Genomic DNA, 17,912 nt, shown 5'->3' with positions numbered 1-17,912 from the left:
CATTCAAACAATTTTTAAAATTCAGATTTGAATCACATTCAAACAACTTTAAAAATTCATATTTGAATGTGATTTAAACAACTTTAAAAATTCAGATTTGAATCACATTCAAACAACTTTAAAAATTCAGAATTGAATCACATTCAAACAACTTTTAAAATTCAGATTTGAATCACATTCAAACAATTTTTAAAATTCAAATCTGAATCAAAATTTAATTGTGTGATTAAAATTCCTAATTAAACACTTTAATTAGTCATGGGCCTAATTATGGGCCTTTGAATCCAAGCCCATAAATAAGCCTAAAGCCATGTGCATGGTTGGATGCACCAAACCATGCGCATCAATGGAGTTCACCTCCATGCAGCCACCTTGACCTTGCAAACAGCAATGAATTAATCATCTCATGATCAAATCACACAATTAAATCGTATAATCAACAATCTAAATGGCAAATATAGTGGCTCTGATACCAATTGAAAGAGCGGAAGCATGAAAAACATAAGTTTATATCATTGAATTAAAAGTTTTTCACCTAGGGTCACATGCATCATGCAAGATTTATTTTTATCTATTTGATTTCAATGATAAACAACATATTAAAACTCTTTTAATATGTTTTTGGATCTACATTTGCCATTTAAGATTTTAGAATTAATCAGATTAATTTTAAGAACCTTAAATTAGATCAAGAACAAGTGCACTAACCTCTTGATGCACTGCAATGTGTTTGTCACCTTTGGGATGTGTCTTTAGGATACCAGATGTTGTCCCTCTAGCTTGGCCATACCAAGATCACCTATGGCAGCCCTTGAACAGCTTCTAAAGCTTTTTCTATGAATTAGAAAATCAAGTTTTGCCTTTTAAGAGATTACAGATGTAAACTAGACACTAGAAACGATTTCTAGTATTTTTAATTCAAGAGATTATTTGCTAATCTCTTTGAATTGATGAGAGATGAAGAAGAAAAGAGGGAGAGGCAGCCAAGCGGTGGTGGCACCTTTTAGAATACATTGACAAGAGTAAACTCCATGTGCTTATCATAAGTGTCACTGGTTCGACCTACTTATCATGTATAAGTGCCTATCATGTTTGTCATATGGCATGAGACTCACCATTCCATCTTATTTATATCTCATATAAATAACTTGGGAACAAACATGAATACAATCTTTCTAGATAAGTCATGTCCTTATTGTGAAGTATCCTCGATTGTGAACCTATTTATAATACTTTGTACTAGAAATACTGTCACTCATATTCTTAACAACTTAAGAATAGAATTTCTAACAGAATATCAATGGACTTTTTCTATTACACATAAATATATTATGTAAACGGAAAAGTGAAAATGCCTTTTATTAATAAAAACATGTATAAGATACATACTAAATGATATTGTAACACCCTCCCTATAGCAACTCCGTACATTCTCTGTTGCTGACCGATTAGTCGGGACAGCTAAAACGTCCAAAAAAATATTTAAACTGAAGTGAGGAACCATAATTAACTCAAATATTAACAAGAAAAATTTAGGAAAAATTTTAGAAATAAAATACAACCAAGTTAAATGAGCCGGTACCCTAGTGATGGGTAACCCAGTGGGAAGTTGCGGTTCTCGCAACTAGGAGCCCTAGACCGGGGGGAAAATTCATAAAATAATTTTTAGGACTCCAGAGAAGGGTCATTGAGGTTTCTATGGCATTATAATGCCAAGAAAATGCTTAGAAAAATTTTTCAATTGGTACAGACAATTTTAGTCTGTTAAGCTAAACAGAGGGCATTTTGATCATTTCATCTTCAGAGATAATTTTTGGCCGACTTGTCCAGTTAAGTAAATAATTATTATGACATAAAATGTGAATAAATATTGCTAAAAATTAAATTGAAAATGAGTAGCAAAGAAAAGAAAAGAAAATGAATTAAAATTGTAATTTTAACCTCATGCTTATGTCACTAAGCACTCTCACCCAATCACATTGTGACATATGTCCATAAACCACTTAAAATGAGTCAAATGGGCAGAAAATTAAAATGAAAAAAACTGAACTCTTCTTCCTCATTTCCCGTCCACCATAGACAAGAAGCTTTCTCTCCATTTTCTCTTTTAAAGGTTGATTTTCCTAAGCTTCCTCTCCATAAAACCCTAAACTCACTTCACTAAAAATCATTCCCACATCTTGGAGAAGCTATTTGTAGCAAAAAGAAGAGAAAGGATTGAAGTTTTGTTACCTAGAAATTCTGCTCAAAGAGGTTAGTGTCCAATCTCCTATCTCTTTTACTTAATTCATGTTTATTGGCATGAGATAAGTGGAAAAGTGTAAGAAAAATAAAATAAAACTTATGTATATTCATCCCTACAATTTGGGCAGCCTAGGTAGGGTTAGGGTTTGATGAATTTACTTGAAGTAAAGTGTTTATGAGCTGCCCTTAGCATGAGATGAGTGATTGAACATGTAAGAGTAAGTGAAATGCAAGTGTGATGCATGAATGAACCTTGAAAATGTGGACACTTGAACAACATTAGGGTTTGCTCATGTGATAGTTCATTAACCTTGTAATGGAAAATTAGTGACTATTTGAATGTGTATGATGAGGAAATGAAGTGAGTTGAGGCTTGGCATTTGTATATGGGTGAGCTGCCTTGGCTGACCTGAAGGACTGAGCATGAGTCCAGCAGGTTTGGGCAGTTATAAATGGAGTTATAGAGGTTCAATTGGGGTAAGGCTAATTGGAAATAAAACTAGACACATAATGGCACCACTTTGGTGAAGAAATCCTACCCAGAAAACCAAACCAAGTTGGCATAAAAATTACCCTAATCCAAGTGACTTGCATTCTGCCTGGGAAAAATGACCAAATGAACAGTGTTTATTCATTTGGTCATAACTCAGTGTAGAAAGGTCCAATTGACCTGAAATTTTACCAGCAGAAAGCTGAGACATAGACCTACAACTTTTATGAAGAAAACAAATCCAAATTCTGACCATAACCTAGTCATATTGCCAACCAAACCTAGGTTACCAAATCTGGCAAAACCAGTTTTGCCCAGAATTTTGGATTCTGTCCAATCCGGCCAGTTATGGTTTTTAGGCCATAACTTAAGCTACAAAACTCCAAATTGAGTGATTCAAAAAATGAAATGTAACTAGACAAAATAAGGAACAACTTTTATGAAGACAACTTTGCCAAATTCCTTTTGTACAAATGGCCAATGGAACAGTAAACATAAGGCTTGAAATCTAAAAATTGTGAATAATTAACACTAAGCTTAGAAATGGTATTGGCAACCAATACCAACAACTTTAGAATGCAAAATGTGGTATGTTGAGAGTATTAGAACCAATGTACCTATTTTCTATACAAAAGTCAACATTTTTGTTGACTAATGAAATGAATAGTAACACCTAAACTTAATTTTCAAGAATTGTAAAGTTTAAAAGTGTAACATGCCCTAGTACACCTAGCAAGATTGGTTTGGATAGGTTGGTATGCCAATAGGGTTCAGTTAGCAGTACTGCACATGGCATTATGCCATTCTGTGATTTCATGGCTTTTAGTCATTCTGATATTGTGTTGAGACTTGGCCTTGTGCCTAATGTTATCTGACTTATTAGTCATTGTTATTGCCTGCGGAGACACATATGTGACTGATGGTGTGACGGCCCAAGGTACTTGATACCCAGTGCCAGTTTACCCGTTTATCCAGTCCAGTCATCTAGTATAGGTTACTTGGGCAATCAAAAAATGAAAATTGATAAATTTAATGAAATAATGAATATAACAAGTACCAAATAAATAAGACTACCAATAATTATCAAAAACCTATCTGCATGAGACATCAATACACTCACTGCATATTTATTTTTTTTTTAATTATTAGTTCTTTTTATTTTATTATTGGCACCACTAAGCATTATTGCTTAGCGCGTCGCTTTTTGCCATGCGTAGGTTCTGGAGAGACAGACAGAGAGCTCAGCAGACCACATACTAGGTGAGGTCACAGATCTGCCTAGCGTCTGAGTCACCTCTCATCTACAGTGCATCAGTGGTAGGACCTTTAGGTCCCTTTTGAAATTATGTTTTTGCATTTTGTAATAGGTAGTAGTTTGTGATTTATGAACTCATGTAAATTAGTAAATTTATGTAATCATATGTTGATGTACATATTTGAAGAATTTTGTTAATTAATTTAATTTGAGAATATCTTCATGAAATTTTAGTTGATTTTGAATTTGAATGAAATTGTGGATTAATGTTGAGAACTTGAAATGATTGCTAATGTTGAGACCATGTTGATGGTTATTGGAGTTTGAGAATGATTGGAAATGATTATTGGAAGTGTTTTTCACAGGTTCCGAATAACTTTTTTCTCAATTTTTAGCCGGTACTCTGCCGGATTTTCTATAAAATTTTCGAAACCTCAAATAAATTATAATTTCAATAAATGACTTAAATGAATTATATTTCATAAATTGTACTTCACAACTATGAAAAAAATAAATTATGAAGAATAAAAAAATGATTAAATTAAAATAGGGTGTTCCGGTACACTGCGTGGCATGTCTTGCTTGGCTACACTGTAGACGGGTAAGGGGTGTCACAGATATGCTCTAGGGCATACTACTAACAAGAACCCACCCCTCCCCCACAATAGTTAAAGTAACATTCTCCTAGGAGTACAAGTTTAAACCACTTTATAAGCATGCAACTACAAATCCAAAAAAAAAAAAAAAAAAAAAAACTCACAAATGAGCTTAAGATCTACAACCAAAAGAGAAAAACCACCAAAAATATATAAGTCCTAACCTACAAAGGTAGGGAACCCACAACAAGCCAAGGAAGGACCTTTCCCTGCTTGAAGGGGAAGGGAAAGGCTAGAAGGATCTATAGACAATAAGCTGAACTCGTAGAAAATAAAAGAACAAGAGAGAAATTTCTCTCTCTAAGAAATTAGAGAGAACTATTTTAAAAGGCATAATTTAATAAATTTTTTTTGGTAAAAGGCATATTTAGACTCTTTAAGTTATACCAAATAGTCATACAATTTCTTAAAGTGTTTCGAGTCCAATTGAACCCTTCAACTTAAAAAAAAAAATCAAATAAGTCTTTCAAATTTTTAAAAATAGATCAAATAAGATCTTTAACTTTTAAAAACATATAAAAAAATATTGAATTATAACTTGTCTCTAATATAAATCTAGTCAAGGCAATGCACGAAGATCTTCTAGTGCATGAGGTCCTTATCAGCAACCATGTGTGTCGAATTTGCAACATCCTGGAAAGTATCTACTGTAACCTAGAGCAGAATGATAAGTTGTTCTTTGCTAAATAATTCAAGAAGCTTCTTTACAAAAACTATGACGAAAATTATAAGAAACTTCTTGAATTATTCGGCAAAAAATAATTCTGTTTGCTACAAAGTTCTGACAAGTACTTACTGGTATGTTGCAAATTAGATATGCATGATTGCTTATGAGGACCTCATAGGCTAGAAAATCATCATGCACGGCCTTAACTGGATTTTATATTAGAGGCAAATTATAATTCAGTCTTTTTTATCTATTTTTAAAAGTTAAAGGGTTTATTTATCCCTAAAATACTAAAACGGCTTATTTGATCTATTTTTAAATTTTGAAGAACTTATTTGATCAATTTTAAAATTTTGAAAGGCTCTTTTGGACCTTGAAACACTTTTAGAACTTATTTGACTGTTGATCCATACTTTAAGGGCCAAAATAGGCCTTCACATAATTTTTTATGCAAATTAATAATTTTTTTCCTTTATAAAAATTCATCAAAATAAGTCTAAATAAGCTCTTGAACTTTTTTCAAAAGTTAAATGAGCCCAAATTCATCTTTTGGTCTAAATAACTCCAAAACTTTTAATTTAGGGGAAATTAATTCCATCTTTTAAAAGAAATAGGCATAAGAATGTGTGAGATACGCCCCAAAGAAAAGAAAAATAAAGAAAATAACAAAAAGGAAAAGATCAGTACATTCTCGGAAAATGATCAATTATGTGTCGCGTTCTCAATTTGTGATATTTTTCAAATCCTCATCACCCATATAAAAACACAAGTGCCTTCTTTCTTCTTGCGAACATCCGTTTCACAAAATTACAATCTCTAGGTAATCCTTTCAACAATGCTTATCCATTTTCCTATGCTTTTCTCTACAACCAACTTGATTTATGAAACCTTAAAAAAAAAAAAAAATTCTGTGATTTTTCCCCCTTCTAATGTGTGAGCAAAAACACAGCTAAAGCAAAAAATGTATGCTTTTCTCTACAACCAACTTGATTTATGAAACCTTAAAAAAAAAAAAAAAAATTCTGTGATTTTTCCCCCTTCTAATGTGTGAGTAAAAACACAGCTAAAGCAAAAAATGTATGTGTTACTTATCTATATCAAAGTTCTTTGATTATTTCTTATTCAGTTACTCCTTATTATATGGTCAAATAAAACATAGTTGAACTTGAACATATAAAAATCATCATGGAAATTTATTATTTTTATGTTTAAAATATCATATCTCAAGTATGTGAATCATGAATCTCATCATCTTCTCTTGTTCAAGAACCATCCAACAACTCTCTTGAGTACTATGAGGACTAGACTAGAAATAAGAACTACGGGACATGAATATACAAATAGACTTATAACATATTATTCATAATTGAAGAAAAAGTTAAAAATTTCACCTAAGAATTTCTTTCAATTGTCGACAATTGATAGCCTACAAAGTGGGATCAGTGCACATTTGATCATTGATCTTAAACCGGTCAAAATAAGAACTACAGGAATATAAAAATAAAAACAAAGTCATTTATTGCCACCCACCTGATCAATAAAATTCTACTACAAGCACATTACACAACAGAAAAGAAAATAAACTAGAAACTCAACTTTCAATTACATATTACTTATTATGCTTCTACTAGTCTGTGTTGTACCTTTAACTTCAGAATCTACAATTGATTTAATTGGTACTAAATGGAGGGGTATCTGGCTGCTTCTCTGGCATAGCATTATGGAACGATGGTATCTCATTTTATGTTGTATACAACCTCAGTAGAAGAGGGAACTGATTCTTCACAAATAATTGATGAAGAAGAAACTCTTTAGAGCCATGACATATAAATATGCATATGCAAAGTTATTTATGGTTGCTCTGCCACATAAATATTAATTACATTTAATTTCATATTATAGATACCAGCTGGCGTTACTACTGCATTGGAGCCTATTAAGGACAATGAGGAAGCAATCAAAGCCTATGGAATTCACCTTGGAACAAAAATGTGCAAGAAGATTTTAGCTCATGGCATTAAGATATTGCATCATTACACTCTAAACATGGAGAAATAAGCATTGGCTGTATTAATGGTTTCTTTCTTACATCCAATTCGTTATTCAGGTTTGAAATGTTCATAATAATCATCTTCAGAATAGTTGCCTGTGTTTATGTCTAACTAGGGACTTTCAATGTTAGAATCTTGGTTCGATTGATGAGTCCAAGATAATAGGGTCATTACCATAGCGACGCCCTGCAAATGTTTTCCGTCCAAAGGAAGATGTTTATCCAATATTTTGGTATGCAATTCACATGAAATATTGTATTTTCGGCCATGATTTGTCACTTAATGAAGGCAGTATAGGCAAAGCCCTGTTTTAAAATGTCTAATATTTCTAGCCAATGATCATAGGGCTAATCGTCCCAAGAGCTACATATCAACTATCAAGAACCATGGGCTCAGAGAAGTACCCACATGGCCGATGGGAGGATTCTTGCAATCCATCCTATGGTGCTTTAACTGACTATCAGGTGCACAATCACTATACTATATTTGTTGAAATGAATCTTTTGATAAATTTCTTATACAATTAATTTTATCTTAATAGCGTCTGTCATCTATGTGGTGTAATTCTTATGATCTAGTTTGTTCACTAAAAGCAGAGTTGCTATGGCATCATTTCTGGCACAGAAACTGGGATAGCAAAATATAGTGATGCATATTAGAGGGAGTTTTCTTATATGTGTACATATAGCTACCTAGCGGCTTACTCTAACAAATCTCCATCATTTTAATATGTGAGCTTCTGCAACATCATAGTCCAAACAGAGCAAAAAAGCAAATGTTGGACAGGTATGTAAAAATTGATCAGAAATTTTTTTTTTCCTATTTTGGCGTATTAGTAGTCAGTATTCTCTCTCCAAGTCATCTACCAAACATAAACCCAACCTTGAAAGGTGTTTAAGTTTGAGTCCAATTATTCTTGACTCAAATTTGAATAATTTGCGATTTAAGTTGGACTAGTTTGACTCAATTATATTTGTGATTTCACATCAAGCATCCTCTTGTCCTCCTCCATTGAACTTGATCTTCCCCATGACTTTTGCCCTTGTGAGTAATGTCACTGGATAGGGCAAGTAGATTTTAAGAGATTGATTTCTTTGGCATAAGTGTTGGTGTTACTGTTAAGAAAATTACCTCCTAAAATGTTTTAGTTAGAGGGTATTAAAAATTAGTTTAAAATTAAATTTGACATGTTTTAGTCATTAGAACACCAAAACAACTGAATAGTTTTTTTCCCAACAGCAGCTAGAATGATGCTTTTTCAAAATGTGTTTTTTTTAACCCCCCAACTGCAATCCCAAACGGGTGTGTTGTAGGGCTAGGAGTTTCTTTGATTGCTTCCAGTGGCAATATTGCTCTCAAGTATTAGCTTTGTGATTTTTCCTTCTTTATGTAACTCAAGCCAATAATTTTTTGGGCAGTTCATGCAAGCACATGCCCGTGACAAGAAACTTCACGATGAATGTGCAACTCCATTGAATAGTATTGAAGATATTCTTGACGTACTTTCTACTCATAATAAGTTATCAACTGCGCTCTCTTCTTCTTTTAATCTAGTCGATTATGACAACACATGCTCATGTCATTTGCAATTTTTGAATATCAGAAATTTAAAAAACATTGCCTTGGGAAGTTGAAAATTATCCCTTGGTCAGAATTGGATGGCCTTCAACCAGAGTCAAAGATCATTAATGAACAACTGGGAAGATCAATTTGAAGGGATTCTTGACTATCGATAGTCAACTAGCTGTCAATGGGGAAAAATCTGATTCTCCATCTGTTGGTAAGTAAAAAGGCGTGCTTATGTGTTTTATGTCCTCTAATACACCACAAGAATCATGTTTCAAAAATTTACAAGACATGTACAAAGCACCTGACAAATCAAAAGAACATATAGGCCATTATATTACTTGAACTTTGATGATCATAAAATTTTGGAAGTGCTTCTGTTGGGTTTTGCAGCACAAATTTTCCTCCTATTCATATAGGGTTGCTTAATTTTTAATTGCAATAGGCAATGAAGGATTCTTAATAAAAAATATAATCATCACATTGTGGATGCTGCTATATATAAAATGATTAAGATTTGAGCGGTGTTTTAAATTTTGTTTGGTTTTTGGTTCTGTTATAAGAGGGTGGCTTTGGTGTAATGTTAAAGTTACTCCATTGAGTCACCCCTCCCCTGAGTTCTTTGGGGTTGCAAAATAGATTCTACAGGATCAAACCTATGGGACTTAAGGAATGACGGAAGGGAATAAAAAAAGAAAAGAGAGGAAAAAATAATAAAAATAAATAAAAATGAAGTAGAAGAACCCAGATTCCAAATGAACAAATTCAAACTTGAAAAAATCTTTCTGATTCTCAAAGAATGAGGGGGCATTCTGCTAGCCCATCTCGTAAGTTAAATGCTACTGATTAAGAGAAGGCACCTGTGCTCTTGTTAACGGTTTAGAATTTCTTCTGTTGCAAATCTTGTTTCTCAGGATGAGATTCAGATTTCCCGGTGGAAAATTGGAACTGGGTTTAGAGTTTTATATTTCTGAAAATAAGACTTAGATTTTAATTGGGTGTGAAATTACATAGGACATATCTCATTTATCCACTTTTGCTTTATGCCTGCAGGTTGGCGAGGACCAGAAGGATATGTTTATCAGAAAGCTTATTTGGAGTTCTTCTGCTCCACTGACAAGCTACAAGTTCTTGTTGACAAGTGCAAGTCCTTCCCTCTAATAACTTATGTAGCTGTGAACAAAGGAGGGACTTTGCTTTCTAATGTCGGTCCAAATGATGTGAATGTGGTAACCTGGGAGTCTTCCCAGCAAAACAGATTATCCAACCAACTGTGGTTGATTCCGCCAGCTTCAATGTGTGGAAGGATGAGCCTTTTGAAACCCTGTCTAGAGGTTGGGCTTCCTTGTACCCAGAGGATGATTCATCCAGAAAATTGCTTGAAGATGTATCTTGTTACAATTTTGAGTACACACGTTTTCAGCTTGTTTCAAAAATTGCATGCCCTCCCCATGAACACTTGATCTTTTGGCAAGGATTCAATTTTTATTAACCATACAATGTTAAATTTTTGCAGATGCAGAGCAGCCACCTTTTGGTCAGCTTGGTAGATAATGATTACATAGATGGTGATATTTTTGCGGCTTTTGCTGATTTATGAGGTTAGCTGCTGTGGCTGCTCCTCCATTTTCTAAGATCCCATTAAAGCCACTCAAAATGGTGTATTTATTATAAGTTTAAACATCGCTCTGTTTCATTGTGGTGTTTTTGAGTTCTTGATGATATGTAATAAATAATTCATTGGGATTTTGACACCTCCCTCCGGGTTATGGTGCAAAAGCCATTTCAAGTGGCAGCAAATTTACTGGCCTAATGCATATGTATTAATTACCATTCTTTATTGAGTTGCCACACTCCTCTGCATAGTCATAAAGCTGAAGCTATGGATTTTACCCTTTGATAATCTTGGCCCTCCTTGGTGTTAGCTCTCCCAGATTCCAATACAACCTTAGCTCTGTTTCTTTCTTTCTTCTCCTCTGTTTTCTTTTTTAATTTTTTTGGAAATTTTTGAGGGTATGATTAAACTACTAGGGTAATCCCTTAGCCCCTAATGGTTAGACTCTTGACTAAAGATGGCAGGGATTGGCACTAAATTTAAAAGTTTATCATGTGGCTATAATAGATTTATGGCGTATCATTCATAATTTAAGAACAGTTAAAAATTTACCTAAGAATTTCTTTCAATTCTCGACAATTGATAGCCTACAAAGTGGAATTAGTGCTCATTTGATCATTGATGTTAAACTGGTCAAAATAAGAACTACAGGATCAATAAAATTCTGCTGCAAGCACATTACACAACAGAAAAGAAAATAAACTAGAAACTCCACTTTCAGCCACATATTACTCATTATGCTTCTACTGTTCTTCTTTGTACCTTCAAAATCTACAATTGATTTAACTGGTGCTGGATGGAGGGGTATCTGGCTGTTTCCCAGGCATAGCGTTCTGGAAGGATTGTATCTCATTGTATGCTGCATACAACCTCAGTAGAAGAGGGAACTGAGTCTGCACAAATAAGTGAGGAAGAAGAAACTCTTCAGAACAATTAGATAGGGAGTCCAAAGGTTGCTATGAGTGTGACGGAAAACAGATAAAGCCCCAATGATATTTACAGCAAAAATTAGTAGCTAAAAGTCAAAGACCTTCCAGTTTCATTCATACAGTAGAATTTACTTCTCTTCTCTTTTCATTACAGACTAATTTTCATTTTATATATATATATATATATTAGCCGCTTAATCATAATCTGATATGACTACTACAAGAACTCGGGCATCGAATACTACCATATCTACATTGAATTTTTTAATTGCTGGATGAATCTGTGCTGCTAGAAATATGTCTGCCTGCAAACATAAAATTCAAGAAAATAGTCAAATCACCAAATAATTTAACACAAATTGTCATTCTATAGTAAATATGAGTTTATTATTGTGCCACATGCAATTTAAATTTTCACCACTCCCTGTCAAATCCTAACTTCTAGTGCTCCAATTCCATAATGTAATCCCAGAAGCTCAATCCAAGTTTTGAGACCAGATGGTGCCATTCATATTATTTAAGCCAGTAAATAATTTTTTCCTTTTTAGTCAATATGTCCATTAGCTAATCAGTAATCCTCACTGGTGCATGTGCTAATCAAACAAATCCTTCGGTTACATAAATAATGTACCAGTAAATTTTAGCTTTTGACTTGACAAATATCACTTTCTACTTGTGCATAGAATTGTGTACCTTTCCTTTTCTATCTACAGATGACGTAACAAAAATAACAAGTCCACATTACACTTCTCTCGCAGAAAAGATGTGGGTAGGATATATTTTCCCATTTCATAAAATTATGATAGATTGGCAGAACCCTTTATATCCCATCTTTGTAGAAGTGTGTGCAGAAAAATTCTGTATATTCTATAAGAAAGACAGAGGCATAAAAAAAAAATAAAAAATAAACCAGGAAAACTTCATCTCCAGTTGCATATCTTCCAGCATGATCTTTCAGCAGCTTCTCAAGTGCTGAGACCGGCACGAGCAGCAATCAAACCAAAATTCCGATAAAGAAGCACAAACAATCAGATGTTAACAGTGGAATTCTTTGAAGGCTGAATTAGATGCAAAATAACTAAATTTATAGGCCTTCTATATTGACTTGTATCTGATATTAACACTGTTTAGTTTTATTATTGAAAAAGCTAAGACAATGATCAACTGATTAAGCAGCAAAGTATGCACCTGCCCTGAGCTTCTCAAAAACAATAAAACTAAAGGTAATCCAATAATCCATATGAGCTCTTCACTTCATCACTTAACAATTAAGAAATGCTCAGTGGATATGTGCATTGCACTGTCAAATCAGATTAGTTATTAAAGATTTATTAAAATCATTTTTGAATTCACCTTGTCACAGAATGTTCTCGATGTGGTCTACCAATGACAAATCTATGACTTATGATACATGGTGTAGATTTGAAATCAATCTGTCCCACAAACCAATATTTTGAGACATTTCTCATGTGTTCAGTTGAAATTATGTATCTATTGTCTGTCTGCCAATACCATACAAGTAGTCCAATTAACAGTTTGATAAGATGATGATGCTTAGATGGATATTTGTGTTAAGATTGTAACTTAAGGTAGCTTATGTCTTTGCTTTTAGATAATTGGAAGTCACAGAAAAAGTTTGGCACGCCAGAAATGTGAATCAATTGTAAATCTAATATGTTATGCCAACCTATAAATTAGAAAGCAATTTATATCTTCTTCTTTTTTTCCAATGATGTTTTTTTTTTTTCTTTTTTTCAGAATTTTTATCAACAACTCAACTGTTTAAAATTTACAGCTATCTTTATTATTTAAATGCTTTGAATAGATGAAAGTGTTCAGCTGTGGCTTAGTAGATCTTACCTGCAAAGCCTTTGCCTATGTGATATTGAGCCCAAGCAAGCTTCTCATCAAGACCAACTTTTCCCTCTACAAAATTCTGCAAAAAGAGAGACCCCAGAAAAACACAGATAATCCAAATGGGGCTGCTAAGTTGTACCTTGTAAAATTGGATGCAATACTTCCTCTTAATTGAGCTACTTAGATGCAATAATCCCAATTGGAAACTCACTAGCATAGGTTGATTCTGAAGTGGCTGTATTCTTGAGGAAACAATATTTGCTACCTACACCAGAGGTGATTAAAGAAAAACGATTATAGCAGTGAAAAGAGGCAAAAACATAAAGGCAAGGACAAATAAACTATGTCAAGTGCAAGTAAATCAAGAAACAGGATACTAACATAAGATAAACACATAAGACATACACAATTTGCAATTTAATTGCTAAAGAAATGCGATTTAACCTGGTAATTAATAGCTTTTTTCTGAAGATCATGAGGCAGCAATGGGTGCTGTGGATACTTGTCATCGAGATACTGTACACATGTATTACCAATTTAAACCCACTAAAAAACAACAGAGAAAGAAAGGAACATAAAAATTTATGATTAATTGCGAAAAAGGTAGCAAAAAGTGAAAAAAGAAACACTACTGACCTTTGCTTCAAAATACATTTTGGATGCTATTGTTTCAAAATTAGCATTTTTAGTTCTTAATAAGAACCAAAATATTTATTATAGAAAACCTTAGTTGTGTTTCTGGAATTAACCCAAAAGTTTACAATAATAATAAAAAATAAACTTACCATTAAGATGGCAAAAGAGTCGAAAACAACAGTGTCACCATCCACCAACACAGGCACATAGCCAAGAGGATTGAGTTTCAAATATTCTGCAGGCAACCAACAATTTTTCTTTTTTTTTTTTCCTTTAAACATAAAAACTTAATATTTAAAATTGTCAAGTAAATATGGGTTTCTCACCAGCAGTCAACTGATCCCCTTTGGCCATGTTAACAGCTACATAGTCAAAGCTTAGGCCTGCAAAACTGAAATCAAATTGAAATGCTTCATTTATTATCAATGAAACAGAAAGAAGAAGAAGAAGAAGAAGAAGAAGTAGAACCTTTGAGATTGAGAGCAATCCGAACGCGGGTGGAGCAGGAGCTTCTCCAGTAGGAATAGAGCTTGAGCTTCTTGGGATCTTCTTCAACTGTCTTGAAGTTCAATCAAACAATTTCTATCAATTTTCAATTCAAAACTTGAAGTAATGAAAGAGAGACCGAGAGAGAAAGAGAGAACCGAAATACCATATCAAAATGACTTGGGAACAGAGAGAATTTCCACACTCTTCTACACGTTCCAAGTTCAAAGCCATATATATATATATATATAGAAAAACAATTTTTAATTAAATATATAGTGATTTCTTTGCTTACCAAAATCTTTAATTGCTATCGTAATTAAATTCAAAAATTAATTTTTTTACAAATTGAAGAGCTTTTGAGTGAAAGTGATCGTGAGAATAATTTACCCTTAAAACAATGGAGCTTGAATTTCTCAGTGAATAAACAAGTAATAGAAACCAAATTAGAGTTGTTCAAAAGCAGCTTTCCAAAAGACTTTCTATAGCAATATTTTAGGTCAAACTATTGATTATAACAAGAATAAGGTTAAGAAAACCTGCATTGGCTACGACAATTGAAAAATTGTCATCTTCTCATGCATGAAACTGTTCAATTCTTCCATTATTTTCCCTATTTGCCTCTCATCATTCTCATAGCTTCACAATATTTTTGTCCACATCCCAAATATTATGAATACTGTTTGAGTATGGGTAACAAATTCTAATTTAAAAGCTGTCAGTTTTTAAATTGTTTTTGATCCCCTGGAGGTTGCATCAACGAAGCTGAAGGAATTCAATAAAATATTGTTTAAGCTTTCTTTTCTAGCTCTCTCTTTAGTTTTTTCTTTGCAGGTCCTTTTTTTTTTTTTTTTTTCTTGATTTCAAGGGCTACTGGGCGCCTTTGTTTGACTGGCGGCAGCCTTTTCCTCTTTTATTCTTGTGTTCTCTAATTTTCTTCTAGTTAATTTTCTTAATTTTTTTTTAAATAGGTTTGTTTAGTTTCTTCTACCTTTGGGGAAGATTTATTTTGGCCTCTAGCTGGGATATCACAGTTTGAAAGAAAAGTCATCTACGCAGATTTTTGCCTCAGCCTAATTGAAGGACAAGCTGGTATTTGATCAACCATAAATTTCAAGATGAGTTTTTCTGATGCCATCAATTTGCTTGATTAAAACACATTCCCACAACGTCAGTTGAACCCCATTAATCCTAGCACCGATTCCTTGTGCTTTCTGAAACAGCTTCATCACTTGATTCTACAACAATAGTTTCAGCAGCCAAAGAAAGCTGGGCTATTAAGGAAGTCGCTGCTTTTATTTTTATTATTTTTTTTATAAGCAAAAAAGAAAATTTTATTAATGGAAAAGGAAGGGAAACAGAGGGCAGGGAAGGGCTCCAAACTAAGACCTTTCAAGGCAATCCCTCATACACCCAAACCTAAGGGAGCACCAACCACAAACCCCACACAAAATCAAACCAACAAAAACAACTGAGGACAGAAAACATAAAAATGAAACAGAGCCTTGACCTAAAACAGTTACCACCACTAGATGACTAAATGAAAACTTGACAAGCTATAATATCCAAACAACAACTCTGGTATCAGTTCATATTTCTAAAATTTTCTCAATCTTTAGCAATTTGTCCAGCTTAGTAGTTAATGGTACCTTCCTTATCAGGGATCAAGCCCAGCCCTTTTCCTTTCTACCACCTCTTCTAAATTTTGGAGAGACATTCGACACTTCTGTCAGTAATATACTACGCTGATGATGCTTCAGCAACCTTGAGCATTTAACTTTCCCATGTAAGAAACTAGAAGCATTCTCTTCTTGCTGTTGGTATTCTTCATAACACTTGGAGCATAAATTCCGATTCTGTACTGTTCCATAGAAGCCACAGCCATTAGCGCAGAGTGGTGGTTCCTTGTTGCGTTGTGATTCCATTTTTGCTCTCTTTCTTTCTTGTTTTTTTTTTTTTTCTCTCTTTTCTGTGTTATCAGAATAGATGTTGATTTTCGGTTTTAATTGTGGGGAAATATATAGGGAGCGAGTTTGTGTTTGATTTCCTAACTTTGGGATTATTTCCTAATCTTTATGGGATTCTAAGTGATTACCTAATCTTTATGGGATTCTAAACATAATTCTATCTGAGAATTGGATTTGAAAGATGAAGTTTCAATGTTTATCTTCTGTTTAAATAAAAAAAAAAAGTTCCTAATAAACATGTTTATCTGAAAATTTTTTTGGAATATTTATTACACATTATTCTTTTTTTATTTCCCAATCTTTGTGGGATTTGAAGTGCAATTCTATTTGAGAATTGAATTTGAAAGAGGACGATCTTAATGTTTATCTTCTAATAAAAAAAAAATTCCAATGTTTATCTAACAACTCTTTGAAAACATTTATTACATATTATTTTTCTTAGATTTAACTATATATAATGAAATTTTACATAAAAATAAATGAATTAATTAATTAGTTATTTTGATATGAGCTGGGTATAATTTATAACTATTACAATAAAAGTATAAATAACTAACATACTTTTTTTTTTTTAATTTATTTAGTTGAAATTTCAATTTAATTCTTAAATTTTACATCAAAATTCATTGAAATTAAAGTGATAATTAGCTAGTGTCATCCAAGGTCCCTAAACATAATATTTATGGCACTCTCTAATTTATTATACGTGGCGGGAGTTTTTTGAGGAATCTTTCTACAACTTCTTTAAAGTAACTCAATTTATAAATATTTAGAATCCTTTTATTTATTCCATTTAATTTCATGACTTCCTTGTCGCACCCTCAATGAATCTCATATCGATACTAATATTGTACCATATTGGATTTATTCTAAAAAAAATTATGCAATTTTAAATTTGAATCATAATTAGAGTTAAATAAATAAATAAAAATTTAAAATTAAAATTGATGTATAATCAAAATAAATTAGTAATAATAATTTTATAAATAAAAAAAAACACAAAAGTTAAAGAAAAAAAATCGATGTGACAATAGTAAAGTAGTCAAGTGTAAAGTCTATAAAAATTGAAATGACCAAATAACCTTTTTAAAATGTGCATTAATTTTGGGTTTTTTTTTTTTAAAAAAAAGGATGATACTATTGGAGAAACAGTATAATGGCACTATTAAAGGAACAATGGCAACTCCTTTTGTCTCAGCATTTATAATAAAATAATTATATAACACTTTCAATCTCAATAATTATTTGGATTTTGCCTTACATGGTAAATACTGAATCAAAATTGGATCAAAATGGAATGAAAGAATTAAAATAGAACTCTAATATGATTCGAGTGAAAAGTTTAGACTCTAATAAAATTATTTATGTGATAATTGGATTACTCAATGAGTGTCTTGTTCCTATATACCGGAGTAAAATGGATGAGTTGAGCGCAAACACTAGCACATAGTAGAAATTGGACAAGCACTTTTGCACCATGCTTCTGTATTATA

General features: G+C 32.8%; 1 protein-coding gene and 1 pseudogene across 1 annotated transcript; one reads left to right on the top strand and one right to left on the bottom strand.

Moving 5' to 3' along the window:
• Positions 1-6,995: 6,995 nt before the first annotated feature.
• Positions 6,996-10,529, top strand: LOC131177930 (methylenetetrahydrofolate reductase (NADH) 2-like; annotated as a pseudogene).
• Positions 10,530-11,143: 614 nt separating this feature from the next.
• On the bottom strand, positions 11,144-16,377 carry LOC131177929 (glutathione S-transferase zeta class-like). The gene is made up of 10 exons (XM_058143106.1): positions 16,168-16,377; positions 14,435-14,525; positions 14,293-14,349; positions 14,116-14,201; positions 13,775-13,846; positions 13,542-13,595; positions 13,334-13,409; positions 12,384-12,445; positions 11,719-11,778; positions 11,144-11,437 (listed from the first exon to the last, which is right to left on the bottom strand). Exons 1-10 carry the CDS (start codon positions 16,375-16,377, stop codon positions 11,327-11,329), a joined length of 879 nt encoding a protein of 292 aa, XP_057999089.1. The 3' UTR covers positions 11,144-11,326.
• Positions 16,378-17,912: the final 1,535 nt, after the last annotated feature.

The sequence above is a fragment of the Hevea brasiliensis genome, chromosome 2 (genome assembly GCF_030052815.1).
Source record: "Hevea brasiliensis isolate MT/VB/25A 57/8 chromosome 2, ASM3005281v1, whole genome shotgun sequence".
In the NCBI taxonomy this organism is placed as follows: domain Eukaryota; kingdom Viridiplantae; phylum Streptophyta; class Magnoliopsida; order Malpighiales; family Euphorbiaceae; genus Hevea; species Hevea brasiliensis.
This window is presented reverse-complemented; position numbering and strand designations above follow the sequence as displayed.

Bases quoted from the DNA above. Each gene is read 5' to 3' on its own strand.
- LOC131177929 (XM_058143106.1), bottom strand. From the start codon at position 16,377: ATGGAATCACAACGCAACAAGGAACCACCACTCTGCGCTAATGGCTGT. The intron at 12,446-13,333 runs GTAAGATCTACT...TGCCGGTCTCAG, and splicing joins CATAGGCAAAGGCTTTGCAG to CACTTGAGAAGCTGCTGAAA. The intron at 11,779-12,383 runs GTTTATTTTTTA...TTATGTTTGCAG, and splicing joins CTGGAGATGAAGTTTTCCTG to GCAGACATATTTCTAGCAGC.